Source organism: Pelobates fuscus, chromosome 7 (genome assembly GCF_036172605.1).
Source record: "Pelobates fuscus isolate aPelFus1 chromosome 7, aPelFus1.pri, whole genome shotgun sequence".
NCBI classification, from domain to species: domain Eukaryota; kingdom Metazoa; phylum Chordata; class Amphibia; order Anura; family Pelobatidae; genus Pelobates; species Pelobates fuscus.
Genome location: NC_086323.1, coordinates 199,337,252 through 199,357,754, shown reverse-complemented (window position 1 = coordinate 199,357,754; position 20,503 = coordinate 199,337,252). Strand labels below are relative to the sequence as shown.

The 20,503-nt window shown below is 41.3% G+C and overlaps 1 protein-coding gene across 1 annotated transcript in view; it reads left to right on the top strand.

Moving 5' to 3' along the window:
* LOC134568449 (oocyte zinc finger protein XlCOF6-like) overlaps window positions 1-17,240 on the top strand; it is a 31,887-nt gene extending 14,647 nt beyond the window's left edge. Inside the window, exon 2 of the mRNA XM_063427043.1 lies at window positions 14,815-17,240. Within this exon, the coding sequence (XP_063283113.1) occupies window positions 14,865-17,186 (2,322 nt within the window). The 5' untranslated portion in view covers window positions 14,815-14,864 and the 3' untranslated portion in view covers window positions 17,187-17,240. The remainder of the gene's footprint in view (window positions 1-14,814) is intronic.
* Window positions 17,241-20,503: the final 3,263 nt, after the last annotated feature.

Here is a 20,503-nt window from a genome sequence, read left to right as displayed (position 1 = left end):
GATGTGTTTATGTTTGTATGCTTCTTTTGGGATCCAAGGTAGTGTTCTGAGGTCGCAGTTGGTCGTGTCTGACTCTAGTTGGGTCCATGGTTTCGTGCCGCTGGCCACCGTCCAACTGATGATTCTCGTGAGGTGTGCCGCGTGATAGTACTTTTCAAAGTCTGGCAGTGCCAGTCCCCCGCGGAGTTTGGGGAGGATTAGTTGGGCGTGCGCTACCCGGGGAGACTTGCCCTTCCATATGAATTTACGGACTTCCGTTTTCAGAGTCTTGAAGAAGGTTAGTGGGGCTGCTATCGGGACTGTTTGAAATATGAATAGTAGTTTGGGAAGCAGCGTCATTTTGACCGCATTTACCCTTCCTAGCCATGATATGTAGTAGGAGTTCCATTTGTGCAGTTCCTCCGTTGCCTTTTTTAGCATGGGGAGGTAATTGTGTGTGTATAGGTCTGCTGGGTTGGGCGTGAGCCAGACCCCCAGGTATCTCATCCGGTGGTCACACCAGCGATATGGGTGTTGTCTCCGGATCGTGGCACTCAGTGCGTGGTTGATGTTTAAATTTAAGATCTCCGACTTTGAGTAGTTGATTTGGAGGTTCGATAGTCGGCCGTATTGTTCAAATTCCCCCTGTATGGCCCGGAGGGAGGTCTCCGGGTTCGTGACCACGAACAGGAGGTCGTCCGCGTAGGCCAGGATTTTATGGTGCGAGTGTCCAATCCTCATTCCTTGTATATCTGTGTTCTGTCGGATCCTATTGAGGAAGGGCTCCAGTGTCATTGCAAACAATAAGGGCGATAGTGGGCAGCCTTGCCTGGTCCCGTTGAGGATGTGGAACGGGTCTGATAATGCGCCATTTATCCTGATCCTTGCCGTCGGGTGAGTGTAGAGTGCCGTCACCCAGGTGAGGTATCTTGCCCCTATGCCGAATTGTCGTAGGGTGGCGAACATCATGTCCCAGTCTACCCTGTCGAACGCTTTTTCCGCGTCAGTTGACAGGAGTAGCACTGGCGTCCGTTGTGTTTTGACGTGGGCTATGATGTTCAGGGCTCTGATGGTGTTGTCCCGTACTTCTCTACCTGGGATGAAACCCGTTTGGTCTGGGTGGATTGATTCGGGGAGCAGTGGCGCCAGCCGGGTTGCGAGGATACTAGCGAGAAGCTTAAGGTCCGTGTTAAGTACTGATATCGGGCGATAACTGGGGCACAGTGTTGGGTCCTTCCCCTCTTTCGGGAGCAGGGTAATGTTGGCCGAAGTGAATTGGGCCGTCGGTAAGGCCCCATCTTGGATGGAATTTAGTGCCTTCAGGAGCTTCGGTGTCGTGTCTAGTGTAAATGTTTTGTAATACTGGAGGGGGAGGCCATCTGGTCCTGGTGCTCTGCCGGTTTTCGCTCTCTTGATGGCATACGCTATGTCTTCTGCCGTAATGGGTGCTTGCAGCGCTTCTCGTGCTGTGTCGCCTATGTCAGGCACGTTTGCGGAGTTCAAGTAGTCTCGAATGTTTTCAGTTATGCTCGCCCGCGAAGTTCCTGGGGCAGTTCGGCGGAGGTTATACAGGTTCTGGTAGTATGCTCGGAACGCTGTGGATATGTGGTCTGGTCGGTGTCTGAGTTGCTGTCTTGTGTCCTTGATTTTCGGAATGTAGAGTTGGGTTTTGCGGTGTTTGAGGAGGTTCGCTAGTAGCCTCCCGCACTTGTCTCCGTGTTCGTGTATCATGTGTTTGTAGTGTTGGTATGAGCGTTGTATCGAACGGTTGAGGTGTGTGGTGAGTTGGTCTCGTTTGGCCACCAGGTCCCTGTACGTTGTCGCGTCCAGAGTGCGTTTGTGTCTAGCTTCTATGGTTGCTATGTCTTGGCTGAGGTCGAGGATCTCTTGTGTCGCTGCCTTCTTGCGGGATGCGCTGAGTGCGATGATCTGGCCGCGTATCACTGTTTTGTGTGCCTCCCAACATGTCAGCGGCGTCACGTCGTCTGTCTCGTTTACCTCAAAGTATGTCCGTATGGAGTTGCCGATTTTATCTACCACCGTCTTGTCTGATAGAAGTGATTCATTCAACCGCCACAACATTTGTCTGGGTCTGAACAGTGGTGACTGCAGCCGTAAGCGGATCGGGCAATGGTCTGACCATGTCATCGGCAAGATCTCTGCGCTGGTGAGTAAGGTCAAGTTTCGGTGCGGCGTGAGGAAGTAGTTGTGCCTGGTGTAAGTTGATTGGGTCCTTGAGTAGAAGGTGTAATCGTGGGTCGTAGGGTGCATAGCCCGCCAGCAGTCTGCTAATTGGTGGTGGTGGAGGAGGCGCAGTGTGTTCGCGTACTTGTTGTGCGGGGTTGCGTTCTGTGGGGATGAGGAGTCTTTGTCCGGGTGTAGCGCCAGGTTCAGGTCTCCTCCGATTATTAGAGTGCCTTCTGTGAATTTCATCAAGGTGTTCAGCGTGCGTCCTAGGAATTGGTGTTGTTTTGTGTTCGGGGCATACACGTTAATTGTGTTGTTTTTGTTTCTTTTAGTCCCCCCCCCCTCCCCCTCCCTGCTTCTTACCAGGGAGGGGGGATATTGTATTCCCTGGTGGTCCGGTGGCTTGTTAAGTACTGTGGGGGGTCCGGCAGCAAGCGCAATACTCAGAATTATTATACAGAGCGACATGTTTATTATCAGTGTATAGATACTCTGTATTATTATACAGAGCGACATGTTTATTATCAGTGTATAGATACTCAGGATTATTATACAGAGCAACATGTTTATTATCAGCGTATAGATACTCAGTATTATTATAAAGAGCCACATGTTTATTATCAGTGTATAGATACTCAGTATTATTATACAGAGTGACATGTTTATTATCAGCGTATAGATACTCAGGATTATTATACAGAGCGACATGTTTATTATCAGCGTATAGATACTCAGTATTATTATAAAGAGCCACATGTTTATTATCAGCGTATAGATACTCAGTATTATTATACAGAGTGACATGTTTATTAACAGCGTATAGATACTCAGTAATATTATACAGAGCGACATGTTTATTATCAGCGTATAGATACTCAGTATTATTATAAAGAGCCACATGTTTATTATCAGCGTATAGATACTCAGTATTATTATACAGAGTGACATGTTTATTATCAGCGTATAGATACTCAGGATTATTATACAGAGCGACATGTTTATTATCAGCGTATAGATACTCAGTATTATTATAAAGAGCCACATGTTTATTATCAGCGTATAGATACTCAGTATTATTATACAGAGCCACATGTTTATTATCAGCGTATAGATACTCGGTATTATTATACAGAGCGACATGTTTATTATCAGTGTATAGATACTTAGTATTATTATACAGAGCATTGAGTTTATTATCAGCGTATAGATACTCAGTATTATTATACAGAGCGACATGTTTATTATTAGTGTATAGATTCTCAGTATTATACAGAGTGACATGAATATTTTCAGTGTATAGATACTCAGGATTATTATACAGAGCCACATGTTTATTATCAGCGTATAGATACTCAGTAATATACAGAACGACATGTTTATTATCAGCGTATAGATACTCAGTATTATTATACAGAGTGACATGTTTATTAACAGCGTATAGATACTCAGTAATATACAGAGCGACATGTTTATTATCAGCGTATAGATACTCAGTATTATTATACAGAGTGACATGTTTATTAACCCCTTAAGGACCAAACTTCTGGAATAAAAGGGAATCATGACGTGTCAGACATGTCATGTGTCCTTAAGGGGTTAACAGCGTATAGATACTCAGTAATATTATACAGAGCGACATGTTTATTATCAGCGTATAGATACTCAGTATTATTATAAAGAGCCACATGTTTATTATCAGTGTATAGATACTCAGTATTATTATAAAGAGCCACATGTTTATTATCAGTGTATAGATACTCAGTATTATTATACAGAGCGACATGTTTATTATCACTGTATAGATACTCAGTATTATACAGAGCGACATGTTTATTATCAGTGTATAGATACTCAGTACTATTATACAGAGCGACATGTTTATTATCAGTGTATAGATACTCAGTATTATTATACAGAGCGACATGTTTATTATCAGCGTATAGATACTCAGTATTATTATAAAGAGCCACATGTTTATTATCAGTGTATAGATACTCAGTATTATTATACAGAGCAACATGTTTATTATCAGCGTATAGATACTCAGTATTATTATACAGAGCGACATGTTCATTATTAGTTTATATCCTCCTTTCTGTTTGATTAGTTTCAAAACCCAATCACATGCACATCCCTTGGCTCTAAATGTATATTAATTGTAAAGAGCTGAAAATCATAATAAAACAAAAACATGTCAAAACCCATAGAGTGGTGAGAAAGGTGTGTTGTTTTTGCTGAAAAACACTAGGTATATGTGTTATAAATATTAGGGATGCAACAAAATTTCCGGCCGACAATGGGCCTATCCCGTTTTGGCTGAAAAAGGGTCAAATTTGGCAAAAAATAAAATAAAAAATACATTTTGTTTTTGGGACAGAGGAGGGGGGAAAGAACACTATGGGACACAGGGGAGGAGAGGGGCGAACAATACGCTAGTTAGAACATTCAAGTAGAACCTCTATTCGCCCTAACGCAGTATGACCATTAAAAGAGAAGGGAAGTTTTTTTATATTAAATTAATTAAATTTATTAAAAAGTCTAATATTACAAAAATTATAGAAAAAATAACAATTTTTTTTTTAAATCATTTGGGGGGGAAAAAGTCATTTTCGGTTTCAGTTTTCGGCCAAGGACATCCTGAATTTTTCGGTTTCGAACCAGAATTTTGATTTCGTTGCATCCCTAATAAATATACAAACAAATTGTTATTACTGAACTAAAAATGTATATAACCATAAACCAGAAAAAATATTGTCAGTTTTTCTATGTATGGGTTTTACTATTTTCATTTCCACTGGCAGGTCAAACAAGGAATCTACTACAATTTCAATATCAGAACCTTAGGTAGTAGATGCTGCATGTGTTTAGAATGTAGATAAGTGAGGCTTTATGGACTAAATCGAATTTTGCAAAGCAAATTAAAGTAAAAGAGAGTATACATAATTTTGCTAGGGAAGGGGGTAAAGCACACAAAATACTTAAAGCGGCACTGTCATGGCCGAATCACGTTTTTTTTTAACCCCCCCTCCCGACTCCACTACATCTAACTGACCACTTAGTCACCCCCAAATTTCCCTAAGCCACCCATATTACCTATTTTCTAATCTTTATTTTCTTCCCCGTTCTATATTCAAGGTGACGTCATCTTTGTGTGGGTAGAGGAAGTTCCTGTGGACCCCCATAATAGGATAAGGGAGATTAAAATCTCCAAAATGCCCCTACTCGCTATATGGGGCATGTCTACTTAACAGTGAGCAGCCTGTGGGGGCTCTAAATAGCTATAAGGGTCCCCGCCCCTGAGCGATGTGTGGGGGCCCTAATTAACAATAAGGGCGGGGGGACCTGTTGTCCTCCCCCTCTGGCCCCCAACCCTGAGGAGCGGGTGGGGGCTCTAAATGAAAATCCCTCCCCCCCCCCCCAAGTTGACTAGTGGTCCCCAAGCCCCACGTCAGCCCCCCCATCCAAATAAAAAACAATCCCCTACCTACCCCCCTCACCCTAAAATTGGTGAGAGGGGGGATAAAATAACTAACCTATAAAGAAAAATAAAACTTACCATTTGATGTCTTAATTTTTCTAAAATCTTCATTTTCCTGGCATATGGTGGCAGTACAATAGGGATGTACTCTTCCCATAGGCAAGCATCTGAAAGAAATCATCAATTAACATAAAAAGTTCCTCCCCCTACCAGGTATAAGAGACCCTGCGGCCTTAGGACCTCAGTTCTTTCTTGTTCCAACAGGAACTGTCGGCATCTGGAAGATGGAGAGCAGTGGTGAGGCACATGGGTTGCTGCCAGGGGGATCCGGCCTGATAGCCTCCCGGGTGGAGTGCTGAACGGCCATTGGACATACTGCAGTTACGGAGGCAGGTATGAAAGCCTGCTTTTATGCCGCGTGAGGTCACCGGCTAAGCAAGGAGCCAGTCCTTTAGGGCAGCGAATCCCTGTCCCTCGGAGGAGCATGCGCACAGCGGTTGAACGCACGCCCGGGTGGTTTTGCGTTCCACCGGAGTTCCAACCGCGCTATCGCGCATGCGTGGTTTGAACTCCCCAAACAATGGCGCCAAATTTGAAATAAGCTGCATATAATGCTGTGCAGATCTGTCTGTCAGCATGGATGCTTGGCATTGAGGATCTCCCGTGTCACCAGCCCCCCCACACGGGTCAGAGGTTTTAGAGGTAGGATCCTGATGGCTTCTATTCTTCAAAACTTTCTAGATAGATTGATTCAAGTCCAATTCAAATATTGTTTAAATTTATATGTCTAGCCCTTTTTCTACGGACAATAGAAAAGCCAGTTCCAAGTCTAAACATCTCTGTTGTAGTGAATGCTCCACTCCTTTGCCAGATGGGTTCAAAAGGAAAATCTGTAATAATTGCTCCTCATTATCGCTAGAAAAATCCAAGCAACAAGAAATGAAGTCTTTTTTGTCTTGGTTTCAGGATAATCTAGCCCAGACCTTTGAGTCTTTTAAAGAAACAGCTCAGACTTCTCCTGTTATAACTAATAAGCAGAGAGCTAAAAGGAAGAGGACACCATCTGGTTCAGAACTCTCTTCTTGGGAATGTTCCTTTTCAGATTCAGATCTTCTAGTGAATCTTTTGATAATGATGTGGGGTTTCCTCGTGACGAGCTGAGGAAATTTATTAAAGAGGTTACTATGGTCCTTGCTGATGAGACAGCTGATAAAACCAGGAGTAAATTTCTTCCAATCCAACAAAAGATGCTGGATTTAATTTTCAGGGAATGGAAGAACCCAGAAAAAAGGGCCTTTATCTCCAGTCATTTTAAAAGTATTGTTAAAATACAGGAGGATGATAAATAGGAAGATTTTCCAGTAGTTGATGTACAAGTTGCGCAATTGTCTAAAAAAACTACTTTACCTATTGGGGAGATTTCGGGTCTGAAAGACCCTATGGATAAGAGAGCTGAAACTTCCAGCAGACGGGCTTATCAGGCAGCAGGTTTTCAGGCAAAAGCTGCATTAGCCGGGGCTTCAGTGGCAAGAGCTCAGAATCTTTGGTTGAATACCTTGGAAGAAGGTCTGGGTGATACCCAGGACAAAGGCCTGTCCCTCCTATTCCAAAATTTGAGGTTGTCAAATTAATATCTTATGGATATTGTTGCAGAGGTGATTAAACTATCAGCTCGTATCATGGGTTTGTCATCTGTAACCTGAAGGGCACTGTGGCTTAAGGCCTGGGCAGCAGACACTGCTTCAAAAGCTGCATTATGTGAACTTCCCTTGGAGAAAAAAAGTTGTTTGGGTCTCCCCTAGAAGAATTGGTACGACAAATGTCAGAAACTAAGAAGGCCTTGCCCCAAGACAGAAAGTATTCCTGGAAGCCCAGGTACAGAAATTTCAAATTCATGCACCGGAGGGGTTTTCAAGTCAAACCCAGGGGTTTTCGTCAACAAAAGAGATATCAGAAGTTTGACACTCAAACAGACAAATCTGACAGAAACAAACATTTCTGACGCCATCAGAGTAGAAGGAGGGTTACAGAGTTTCGTTCACAAATGGAGAGAAACAACTACAAATCCATGGGTTTTGAATATAATCCAAAATGGTTACCGAATAGAATTCTTGGATTTTCCAAGGTCGAAATTCCTTGTCTCCTCCTACCAGTCAAGATTAAAAAAACAAGCCCTTTTTACCGCCACTGTTTCCCTCTTAAGAAAAGGTGTTATAGAAAGGGTTCCAAATTCTCAAGTTTATCAAGGGGTATGCTCCCGCTTGTTCCTTGTTCCAAAACCAGACATGTCTTTTCGCCCAATTTTAGATCTAAAATCCCTAAACAAACTCATTTCTTATCAACATTTCCGAATGGAAACAATAGTCTGTCACTCATATCCTTCGAAGAGGAGATTTTATGGCCACCTTGGATCTAAAGGATGCCTATCTGCATGTTCCTATGGATGTGAGCTCAAGAAGATACCTCAGGTTTGCTATAAAGAAAGGAAAGAGTATCCATCATTTCCAGTTCAGGGCTCTCCCGTTCGGGCTAGCCTCAGCACCCAGGATTTTTACAAAGATCCTCACGCCAATCACTGCACTTCTAAGGCTACGAGGTATCACAATCGTACCCTATTTGGACGACTGGTGGATAAAAGCAGATACAAGAACCACACTGAATTCAGATGTGGCCTACACTCTAAAAACCCTGGAAGAACATGGGTGGGTTATAAATCTAGAAAAGTCACATCTTACCCCTTCAAAGTCCATCCTATTTTTAGGGTTTTTGATCAAGTCAGATACCCTGTCAATTCATCTTTCAAGCAAGAAGAAGACAAAGATAAAGAGGTTGATAATGAAACTTCTTCAGGTATCAGAATGTTCCGTAAGAAAAGCCATGCAGGTTTTGGGTCAACTGACCTCTACGATTCCAGCAGTAAAATGGGCCAGAGCGGAATCAAGGCCCTTGCAATAGGAAATACTTACGCAGTGGTCGAAAAAGGAAGAAGACTTGGATGCAATCATGTGTATATCAAATCATACAAAAGAAAGAATCCCTTGGTGGCTGCAGGAAAAATTTGTTACAAAAGGCCGGTCCTTTCACCTAAGATCCTGGGTAGTTATTTCAACAGACGCATCAAAAACAGGTTGGGGAGCTCACCTAGGTTATCACTTAAGACAGGGTGTTTGGTCAAAAGACGAAAGAAAGGAATCGTCAAATTTCAGAGAAATGCTAGCAGTCTTCTACGCCCTTCAACAGTTCGAAGTTTTCAATTTCGGGAAAGCTGTAAAGATCCAGTCGGACAATCCGACTACTGTGTCCTACCTGAACAAACAAGGCAGTACAAAAGTAAAAAAAAGTATCTTCTTATGTCCTGGGCTCAGTACCATCTGGAAGACATTTCAGCCGTTCACATTCGGGGGGTAGACAACATTCAATTGCTTTTAAACTCCACTAAGAGCTCTACCTCTTCTATATACTTGAAGATTTGGACAAGATTTCTTCACTGGTGCATTACTAAAGATGGCATTAGATCCCATCCGTCTGCTGACACAATCCTTAATTTTTTGCAAGATGGTCTTTTACAGGGTTTTAGTCGGTCTACCCTCAAGGTCCAAGCTTCTGCTCTGAGTCATTTTTTGGTAAAGAATTGGGCTTCTAATCCTCTCATTAGGAGATTTTTAAAGGCCTCCTATAAAAGTCTGGTTTCCCTCTTGGGATTTGTCCTTAGTTTTGAAATTTCTTTGTTCTCAACCTTTTGAGCCGCTAGAAAACGCCTCTTTGAAGAATGTGGCCCTAAAATCCGTGTTTCTAGTAGCAATTACTTCAGCTAGGAGAATTGGGGAACTGCAGGCGCTGTCCTCTTCGCCTGACTTTACTAAGTTTTATCCGGATAAAGTGGTTATCTTCCCTAAGCCTTCATTTCTTCCAAAAGTCATCTCCTCCAAAGTTATTAACCAACCTATTTGTCTGCCTTCCTTCATTAGTCCAGCTGAGCCGGATTGGGAATTTGATTGGAACCTACTGGATGTAGGAAGGTCGCTTAAAATCTACTTAGAACGCTCCTCTACATATAGAAAAACTGATCTTTTTTTGTGAATTTCTTTGGAAAATTCAAAGGTCAAGTAGTGTCCAAAGCCACGTTGGCAAGATGGCTGGTAGAGTTTATAAAGTTGGCTTATTCTTCATCGAACCTTCCTATGCCTACTTCCTTGAAAGCATATTCCACTAGAGCCATGGCTACGTCTTGGGCCGAAAAAGCATGTGCATCTCCGGAAGAGATATGTAAAGCAGCTACCTGGTCTTATTTCAACACCTTTGTGAAGCATTACAGACTAGATGTATTCTCTGCCTCTGACGCTGATTTCGGGCACAAGGTGTTATAAGCTGTTTTGGCCTAATTATAAATCTAGAAAAGTCACATCTTACCCCTTCAAAGTCCATCCTATTTTTAGGGTTTTTGATCAAGTCAGATACCCTGTCAATTCATCTTTCAAGCAAGAAGAAGACAAAGTTAAGAGGTTGATAATGAAACTTCTTCAGGTATCAGAATGTTCCGTAAGAAAAGCCATGCAGGTTTTGGGTCATCTGACCTCTACGATTCCAGCAGTAAAATGGGCCAGAGCGGAATCAAGGCCCTTGCAATAGGAAATACTTACTTGGGATCTCGATATATCCCTATTGTACTGCCACCATATGCCAGGAAAAACTGCAATTTTACTCACCGTAAATTCTTTTTTCCTTAATATGGTGGCAGTACAGCACACCCTCCCTTTATCTAATTAATACGTTTTTTTGAGGTTTTTGTGATTCCGCTGTGGTTTTCTTGACACGTACTGAGGTCTTAAGGCTGCAGGGTCTCTTATACCTGGTAGGGGGGGGGACTTTTTATGTTAATTGATGATTTCTTTCAGATGCTTGCCTATGGAAAGAGTACATCCCTATTGTGCTGCCACCATATTAAGGAAAAAGGAATTTACGGTGAGTAAAATTGCAGTTTTTTTCTAAAATCTTCATTTTTCTAAAATCTTAAATTTTCAGCCCCCAAAAAGGCCAAATAAAAAACCATCATACTCGTCGAATTTAAAATAAAATAAACCCGAGTGCAAAAAGAAATAACCTGACGCTAAAAAAAATTAATCCATCTTCACCCATGGAGGTGAATTAAAAAAAAATTAGCGTCAGGTTTTTTTGTTTTTGCGCCCGGGTTTTTTATTTTATTTTAAGTTCGACAAGTATGATGGTTTTTTATTTGGCCTTTTTTGGGGCTGAAAAATGAAGATTTAAGAAAAATTCAAAAGATTTTTGAAAAAAGAAGAAATCAAATGGTAAGTTTTATTTTTCTTTACAAGTTAGTTATCTTATTTCCCCCTCACTATTTTAATGATTGAACAGTGCACATTTTTTAATATGGTATAGATTGATGCGTTAATCTGACAAGGCAACAATAATAGAGCATGTAAAATGAAATAACGTAAGATTAGGTCTAGAGGTTAGAGCATTTCCATGCAGGCGTACAGTATTAACATTGCTTGGGTGAGCAGTTATCTTTGTATCTGTTTGTATCTGCATTGATATTGCTTTTCAGGCACCTTCTCCCGGTCTGTTATCAGGACTAGAGAGGTACACGCTTAGATAGGACATAGTGCCATAAAACAATATTTGATCTGCGCCACAAGTTATGGTCATCAATGCCTTGGTGTCAGGGTTATAGGGAAATTATTGCTTAGGAGTACTTGCTAAGGAGGTGAGCGTTAGTATGTTACTCGGCGCTTAATACACAACATATGGAACTCAGAATAAATTCTCACTTTAAAGAAACAAACAAAGGCAGCAAAACATATAACATTGCTTTTCCTGCTAAAGAGGATGCCGTTATGCTCAATTCAGTAACAGCATGTTTTAGACAAAAAAAGTAAACCATCAGTGTTATGCCATATATAAACAGGCTTGGATTGCTGCCTTAAGTTATGTTGGCAAGTGGTCTAATGCAATGCAATTTAGGTTATCACATAGAAAAAACAAAGGCAAAAATTCTGTAGGAATTAAAGTAAAATAAAATAACAGCAGGTTAAAGACTATTACTGTACACTAATCTAACATATAAATGCAGGTCTTATGTTATGAGGTGTGGTGAGGGAGTCCAGTTGTAGCGAGGTGTATGCCTGGCAGGCTTCGTTCGTGTGCCTACGCTCAGCCGATCCCCTCTGAGTGCCTAGTACAGTCCCTGGGAACTTTTATCAGTGAGCTTTACTTGAAGGGCCCTCCCGGCCCGCTGTCTCGGTATTACCAGCCCGGAGTGTGTCTTTGCCAGGTTCAGTAGCCTTCCAGTGGAGGGACCCACAGGTTTAGTGTGGATGTGGAGCGGGCATTGTGAAGCTCGTCGGGGCTGTCCGGGTGGTCCTGAGACCCGCACTGGGTGCTTTGCACCATCCAAGTCTTGGCTTGCCCTGTATTCAGGGGCAGGAGTAGCTGCACTTCTCTGGATTTGCTGCGGTTCTCTGGATTTAGGTGGGTTCGGATTTTCCTTGTGTTGGAACTTAGCCAGCATTGGGTTTCGGCCTGTGAGCTTGTATGCCCGTGTGGGGTCTTCGGCGCCATGTCTGGGCCCTCTGTGTTCGAGGGTGTGCGCACCTGTGAAGGGATTGTGTCGGCTGCGCCTTTGGTAAGTGTTCCTCCTGTTTGTGTCTTTTAGCCTGCTGCTCCCTAAGTGCTAATTTTCCCCAGAAGGCGTTAAATAGGTCGCTTATCCTGGTCAGCAAGTCAGGCTGTTATCGGTGTTGCTTGACATCACACGTGGCGTCCGCCATTTTGCTTGGCTCTGCCCGCATGTTTTGCTCGCCCAGCACTATTTTTTGATTTTTTTTTTTTTACAGGTGGGTCGCCTCTTAGAAGCGGACCGGGTTAACCCCCGCCGGTCCGGGGGTGGAACGGGTAGAGTTTCAGTGGTTTCACACCCCCGCAGTAAGGGCGAGGAGAGCGGCCGTCTCTCCCCAGCTCCGTCACAAGCAGGCCGTGCTGTGCCACTTCGGGTCTCTGATCACCGAAGTCACTCGGATAAAGTATCAGGATGGTCTCCAGCGTGTCCTGGACCCAGGTTTTGCGCCCTGGTTCATGTAGAGTCTCGATTATTTTGAGTATTCACCGGTAATCGGCTTTTAGAGCAGGAGCCCATCTATCTTGCGACTGTTCAGCTTGTTCGTTAGGACCCCCACTCACTGCTGTAGGGTGGGGAGTGGGGGAGGACAATAACCCACCCCTCTTATTGTTATTTAGGGCCCCACCTGCCGCTCGGGGGGAGGACAATAGCCCCCCCCCCACCACTGGCTGCTCACTGTTTACTAGGCATGCCCCTACTCACAATATAGCGAGTAGGGGCAGAATTTACTTAATACTAAGTCATCTTTACTTAGTATTCGTAAATTTGGCTGAAAGACCAATTTAGGTTGTAGAGGTTGATAGATTGTAGAGGGGTATCAGCCGTTGGAGACGTCCTTCCTGTCAAGACGCTGTGTTGTAGTAGAGTTGCGATATCCCATCCGCTGGATCAGAATAGAGAAAAAAGCAGAGCTTTTAAAAGAGTTAGTGATTATGCTGAGCAGGTTCAATAACGAGACGAGGCTACGTTTTGAAGGGTGAAGTAAAACTGATTTAATGACCACACAGCATCTGCTTTTATGCAGGTTTTTACAGTAATGTTACCATCCACTGGACCTGGTGGGGCACCAACAATGAAAGTACAGCAGCCAATCAGTTACAATATCACAGTAAAAGCACACCCATTAATTACAAGACATTCCTCCCCTCTGCTTAGGAGATAATTGAGTTAATCGTATCAGTTCAATTATCTCCAAGCTGAAAATCTTTTCCAAATTTTTCAAAACTTAAAAAATATGCCTGGGGTTTTAACAAAAGTTACATATCATAACCAATACATTCAGGGGAACAATATATCCAAAAATTGCACGAATTGGACAAGGGTTTCGGGAGTTAGTCAAAATGTGGATGTGAACGACTGTTCGCATGTTTCTCTGCCCAAAATAGTTCCACAATTTCAATCTCTGCAGTCTGTCTATATTTCCTTTGTAATATGTGTAAAATGCACAAATGGAACCGTTCGTACTTCCCATCATTGAACGCAGATTGTTCGGATGTATACGTTCACAAATTAGCGCCTTGATCGTAGGGTTCTAGTTGAAAGCACAGAAGGTAGAAGTTCAGCGGTGTTCGTGGAAAAAGGTAGTCAAAATCAGTTCCACGCGGTCGCTGACCAAACACCGCTGAGTGCGTTAGACTAGACAAAATGCATAAACAAATGCCTACCACCCTGTTGATCCATTAGAATGTTAAGGTGTTTGCGGTATTCCACAGGTCAACGGGGTAAATTGGTGCCACACTCCTACTCTGGGTGGTCGGTCGTTCAACAGAAAATTCTGTATACGAACAGTATAGCCAAATGCACGATCAGTCCTTTCGAGGGAATGCTAAATAAAACAAATAGTCTTTGTTCACAGTTCCATGCAGCAATTATAAGGATAAAACAGGGTTTTTTGTTACAAGGTCATTCAGCCTTTTGGTAGATAGCTCCCTAATTCCCACGGTATTAGGGAGCTATCTACTAAAGTAATGCAAGATGCAGCCGTGGTAATTAATAGGATTGGAGTTTCATTAATTCGAATAAAATTCCGATATGAACAAAGTCGCGAATTGCGTTCTAACACAAATGGAGATACTGTTCTCATTATGATAGGACGCAATTTGGCAGTTTTGCCGGCGTTCTGTCTTGGTGACAGAACGTTCGGCAATACTGACAGGAAGCATGGTAGGAACAGGGAGGAAAGCTAAGAATTATGGGAAAATGTATCTGACCACCGGAAATAAAGCACACTTTGTTCCTCCGCTGGTCATGGTGTAGGAAACTTCCACAAGGCAAGTGAAATTTGTCTTATGTTTTAAAGAAAACTAGAGCAGACCGGAAGACATGAATAACAGATCCTGACAGAGGGAGAGAAGAGGAATTGATTGGGGAAAGGTAAGTTCGGCATGACAGTGCCGCTTTAATTTCTTCTCAGTCACTGACACCTTATGGTTGTATTTCTTAACTATTAAAAAAAAAATATTGTAATTAGTATGTCAAACAATAATTTCTAGTGACCGATTTCCTTTAATTCCCAGTATTTTTCTTTCAGGAGTATTTGTCAGGAGAGGTTTTACTGAAAGAAATACACGAAGCAATGCTATGAAGAAATCTTTTAATAACAGAACCAAGGACTTTAACTCTGAAAAATCAAGCATTTTCTCAGATTCCTATATGTTCTCACAGGAGATAGTAAACATAAACCCCAAACCATTCTCATGTTCTGAAAGTGGAAGATGTTTTAGTCATAAAGAAACTCTTGCTAGACAGCAGAGAACTCACACAGGAGAGAAACGGTTTTCATGTTCTGAATGTGGAAAATGTTTTATCAATAAATCAAAACTTGTCCGTCATCAGCGAACTCACACAGGAGAGAAACCTTTCTTTTGTAGTGAATGTGGAAAATATTTTGTCACTAAAGCAGTGCTTGTCCGTCATCAGAAAGCTCACACAGGAGAGAAACCTTTCTCATGTTCTGAATGTGGAAAATGTTTTGTCACTAAAGCAGAGCTTGTTTGTCATCAGCGAACTCACACTGGAGAGAAACCGTTCTCATGTTCTGAATGTGGAAAATGTTTTCAGCAACATTCACATCTTGTCTGTCATCAGAAAACTCACACAGGAGAGACACCGTTCTCGTGTTCTGAATGTAAAAAATGTTTCAGCAAAAATGCAGCGCTTGTGCGTCATCAGCGAACTCACACAGGAGAGAAACCGTTCTCATGTTCTGAATGTGGAAAATGTTTTGTAACTAAAGCAGTTCTTGTCTGTCATCAGAGAACTCACACAGGAGAGAAACCGTTCTCATGTTCTGAATGTGGAAAATGTTTTCGGCAACATTCAAATCTTGCCAGTCATCGGAGAACTCACACAGGAGAGAAACCGTTCTCATGTTCTGAATGTGGAAAATGTTTTCTTAGAAAATCAGTGTTTGTAGATCATCAAAGAACTCATACAGGAGAGAAACCATTCTCATGTTCTGAATGTGGAAAATGTTTTGGGCAACATTCACATCTTGTCAGTCATCAGAAAACACACACAGGAGAGAAACCGTTCTCATGTTCTGAATGTGGAAAATGTTTTGGGCAACATTCAACTCTTGTCATTCATCAGAGAACACACACAGGAGAGAAACCGTTCTCATGTTCTGAATGTGGAAAATGTTTTATCAATAAATCAAAACTTGTCCGTCATCAGCGAACTCACACAGGAGAGAAAACTTTCTTTTGTAGTGAATGTGGAAAATATTTTGTCACTAAAGCAGTGCTTGTCCGTCATCAGAAAGCTCACACAGGAGAGAAACCTTTCTCATGTTCTGAATGTGGAAAATGTTTTGTCACTAAAGCAGAGCTTGTTTGTCATCAGCGAACTCACACTGGAGAGAAACCGTTCTCATGTTCTGAATGTGGAAAATGTTTTCAGCAACATTCACATCTTGTCTGTCATCAGAAAACTCACACAGGAGAGACACCGTTCTCGTGTTCTGAATGTAAAAAATGTTTCAGCAAAAATGCAGCGCTTGTGCGTCATCAGCGAACTCACACAGGAGAGAAACCGTTCTCATGTTCTGAATGTGGAAAATGTTTTCTTAAAAAATCAGTGTTTGTAGATCATCAAAGAACTCATACAGGAGAGAAACCATTCTCATGTTCTGAATGTGGAAAATGTTTTGTGCAACATTCACATCTTGTCAGTCATCAGAAAACACACACAGGAGAGAAACCGTTCTCATGTTCTGAATGTGGAAAATGTTTTGGGCAACATTCAACTCTTGTCATTCATCAGAGAACACACACAGGAGAGAAACCGTTCACATGTTCTGAATGTGGAAAATGTTTTATCAATAAATCAAAACTTGTCAGTCATCAGCGAACTCACACAGGAGAGAAACCGTTCTCATGTTCTGAATGTGGAAAATGTTTTCAACAACATTCAAGTCTTGTCAGTCATCAGAGAACTCACACAGGAGAGAAACCGTTTTCATGTTCTGAATGTGGAAAATGTTTTCGGCAACATTCAAGTCTTGCCAGTCATCGGAGAACTCACACAGGAGAGAAACCGTTCTCATGTTCTGAATGTGGAAAATGTTTTCGTAGAAAATCAGTGTTTGTAGATCATCAAAGAACTCATACAGGAGAGAAACCATTCTCATGTTCTGAATGTGGAAAATGTTTTGGGCAACATTCACATCTTTTCCGTCATCAGAGAACACACACAGGAGAGAAACCGTTCTCATGTTCTGAATGTGGAAAATGTTTTGGGCAACATTCACATCTTGTCATTCATCAGCGAACTCACACAGGAGAGAAACAGTTTTCATGTTCTGAATGTGGAAAATGTTTTATCAATAAATCAAAACTTGTCAGTCATCAGCGAACTCACACAGGAGAGAAACCGTTTTCATGTTCTGAATGTGGAAAATGATTTTTCGTTTAACCTAATCTTGATAGACATCAGAGATCTCACACAGGTGATGAGTCTCTAAAATTGTATAAAGAAGAAAAGATCACAGGCACTCCAAATGTTAAGCCGTATGCAGCTTTAATGTAACAAAATGCAACGCAACGTTTCGACCAACAAAGGTCTTTTTAGATCGAAACGTTGCGTTGCATTTTGTTACATTAAAGCTGCATACGGCTTAACATTTGGAGTGCCTGTGATCTTTTCTTCTTTGTATATTGTCCTGGGATTGCTGGTCCTGATCTGGAGCAACCTTGGCCGTTTGGATTGAGTGCGGTTCCCACCATCTACTCTAAAATTGTATAAGTCATCCATGCCTTAACAGAGAAATAAAATATCTTGTATTGTGAATTTTGATCATGCTGACACTGTACGTAGTAACTGTGATAGTAGCAGTCAACGTACGTATGATGAAACAAAAAAGTGGAAACCACATCCAATAAGCATACACTATTAAGATACAACCTGGAGAGTAAAAACTAGAGCTGGAATATTCTATATAAGAATAATATTGAATCTAAAATAATGAAAAAATACAAATCATAGCATAATCCAGTATTATAATGGTGAGAAATGTGGTGCTAGTAGCAAACTCACAAACAAAAGTAGAAATCAGGCCTCTCACCCCCTTGGGGTTTGGGTATCTTGATAGTAGATTCAAGCAATATGAATATCTTCAAAGGAATGGATAAAAAGAACCATACATCATGAAGTATGTAAGAAAAATACAAAATATATTTATTAGATTGCACTTACAGACATAAAGATGTTAGGAAACATATCTCCAAGTGGAACTGAACAGCAGTGTGATGGGAATTGTCAACTGGAGAGAATTCCAACTTGGGCAACGCGTTTCGTCCAAACTTTGTATCAGGGACTTCTTCAGGGATATGATACAAAGTTTGGACGAAACACATTGCCCAAGTTGGAATTCTCTCCAGTTGACAATTCCCATCACACTGCTGTTCAGTTCCACTTGGTTTTTACTCTCCAGGTTGTATCTTAATAGTGTATGCTTATTGGATGAGGTTTCACTGTTTACTATTTTGGGTGTTAGTGAGGTACACCTGGGACCCTTTCAATTTAGCAGATTTATTATTCTGTTGTTAGTGTGTATACTATTGTCTTATCACTTTGATTATTAACGTACATATGATGACTTTCCAGCAACTCAGGATACATTGTGATTGTATGTTCTGTCTGTTACAGAGTGAAATGCTACTTCCCCCAACCCCCATGTTAATACAGACTTCAAGCAAAGGTTATGTTTACTTCAAATTTTCTAGGGTTTTCTTAGGGCATACAATGCAGCTGAGACCATAACTAATAAATATACTAATTTTGTGTCATATGCCAATCAGTCACTCATAATTTGGAGTCAAATGTCAACCTTCTTAAAAATATTTAATGAGCTTTAAAATATCTAATGTGTTTTAGGATTTTATATTTGTAATATTATTATTAGCATTCTTGTATTAGTTGCAAATTACATGATTTCCGACTTCTTTCATACACAGGAACTGAGAGGCCCTACCTAGACATCTAATATCAGTTGTAGAACATATGTCCATTGTATATCAATGATGAAGGCCCACTGTTAATATAACCTTCGACCCAGCATTCCAGGCAAGACTCCCATGTGTATTAAGAAAGGCATTTTTCTGAATGTATTCATTTAAATATATGTGTAAATTCTATTTAACCTCCCAAGTGTAACCATTATTATAACGTATGACTTTAATAATAGATTGGACAGAATGGTGATTAAGCCACATCCCTTTTTTAAACTTATTTTAAATAATCAAATAACCTTATCCTAATTAACTGAATTCTTAGATGACATGTAATACCTTTTGCAGATAGCTATTCATCACCAATACTAAACATCAAAAATGGATATTAACTTAAGTGCATACATATTGCTGTATTGGTACAGATGTGTGCAAAGATTTTATGTTATTTTGAGATGCCGTGTATTGTTTGAATAAATATACATTTTAAGGCTGCAAGACGATTTGATTATTGGAACTCTGATGTGACAAACATCTCAGGATCAGCTAATTTCCTACATTTACTGGTGGAGAAAGCATGGGCAAGATTTAAGTCTTAATGAATAACTAAAAAGATTCTGCTGCAAGAAGATTACAAGAAGATAACTGAAGAAAAAGTAAAACTGTTCCCTGCAACGAGTGTTAGTAAACATCCATGGCGATTGAACTGTATGTAAGTGATCTGAGCGCCATTCAGTCATAATGTGCGCTCAGATCTAAGCTATCTGTGGATATGTTGAATGTACCTGTTTTATGCAATGGCTGCACAGTTAAATATTTTTATGTATTTGATTGTATTTTGCTACCACGTGGCTAATGGAGTTTTGCCTCTGTCCTTGGAGATAATTGGATTACTTCCCAATTATCTCCAGGATGGAAGACTCTGTGGAACTGGTTTTGGGCAGAAAAGCCATGCTTCATTTGGTCAAATAGGACTTTCCCTTAACTTTTTAACCCCTGAATCGATTGCCCTGATTTTTGAGTGTGTATATTTCAAGCATGCTGATTCTGAAAATGTATGTTTTATGTGAATGGCATGTATATTTTGGAAGTTATGAATATATTGTAAAAACTGTTTTTCTCTGCCTGTGATAATTATATTACCCATTGTGTTCAGTAGTCATATCACAGGCAGAGGGGAGGATTTTGTGTGGGAGTGTCTGTGTGTATTGTACGGATTGATTGGTTGTATTTCAAAACCCTGTGGGCAGTACTATGTTTGTGGATTCTGAATAAAAGAGGCTGTATGTGCCAGTACAGTCAGTTCTGCTTAACCTCAAAATGAAGTGTCGTGTCGTTATTGGGGGAATTGGATTGTATGCTGATTGCCAGGAGTGTAAGCGGATTGTATGCTTTTCCTGTTCAGCTGTTTACAGCATTCATATGCGTGAGACCATTCATATGCTTCTCCGGTTCGGTGGTTGTGGTGTCTACTGCAGTGCTTGGAGTCCTCAGGAAGCGCTAGGAGCATCCTTCAACAAAGGTACCCAGTCGGGGTGCCCGTCGATCCGTTACACCTCTAAACTACTTTCAATTACTTCCTCCCTTAGACTATTGCAGTGGGCTAGTTCTCCCACTCATGTAGCTGGCAATACCCTCGACCTTATTTTCTCTTAGTCATGCACAGTATCTAATATCTGCAACACTCCATTTCCTCTCTCTGATCACCAGCTCCTATCGGTTGCTCTCAATTACCCCCTCACCCAACAACCTCGGCCTAACCCCCCTCAG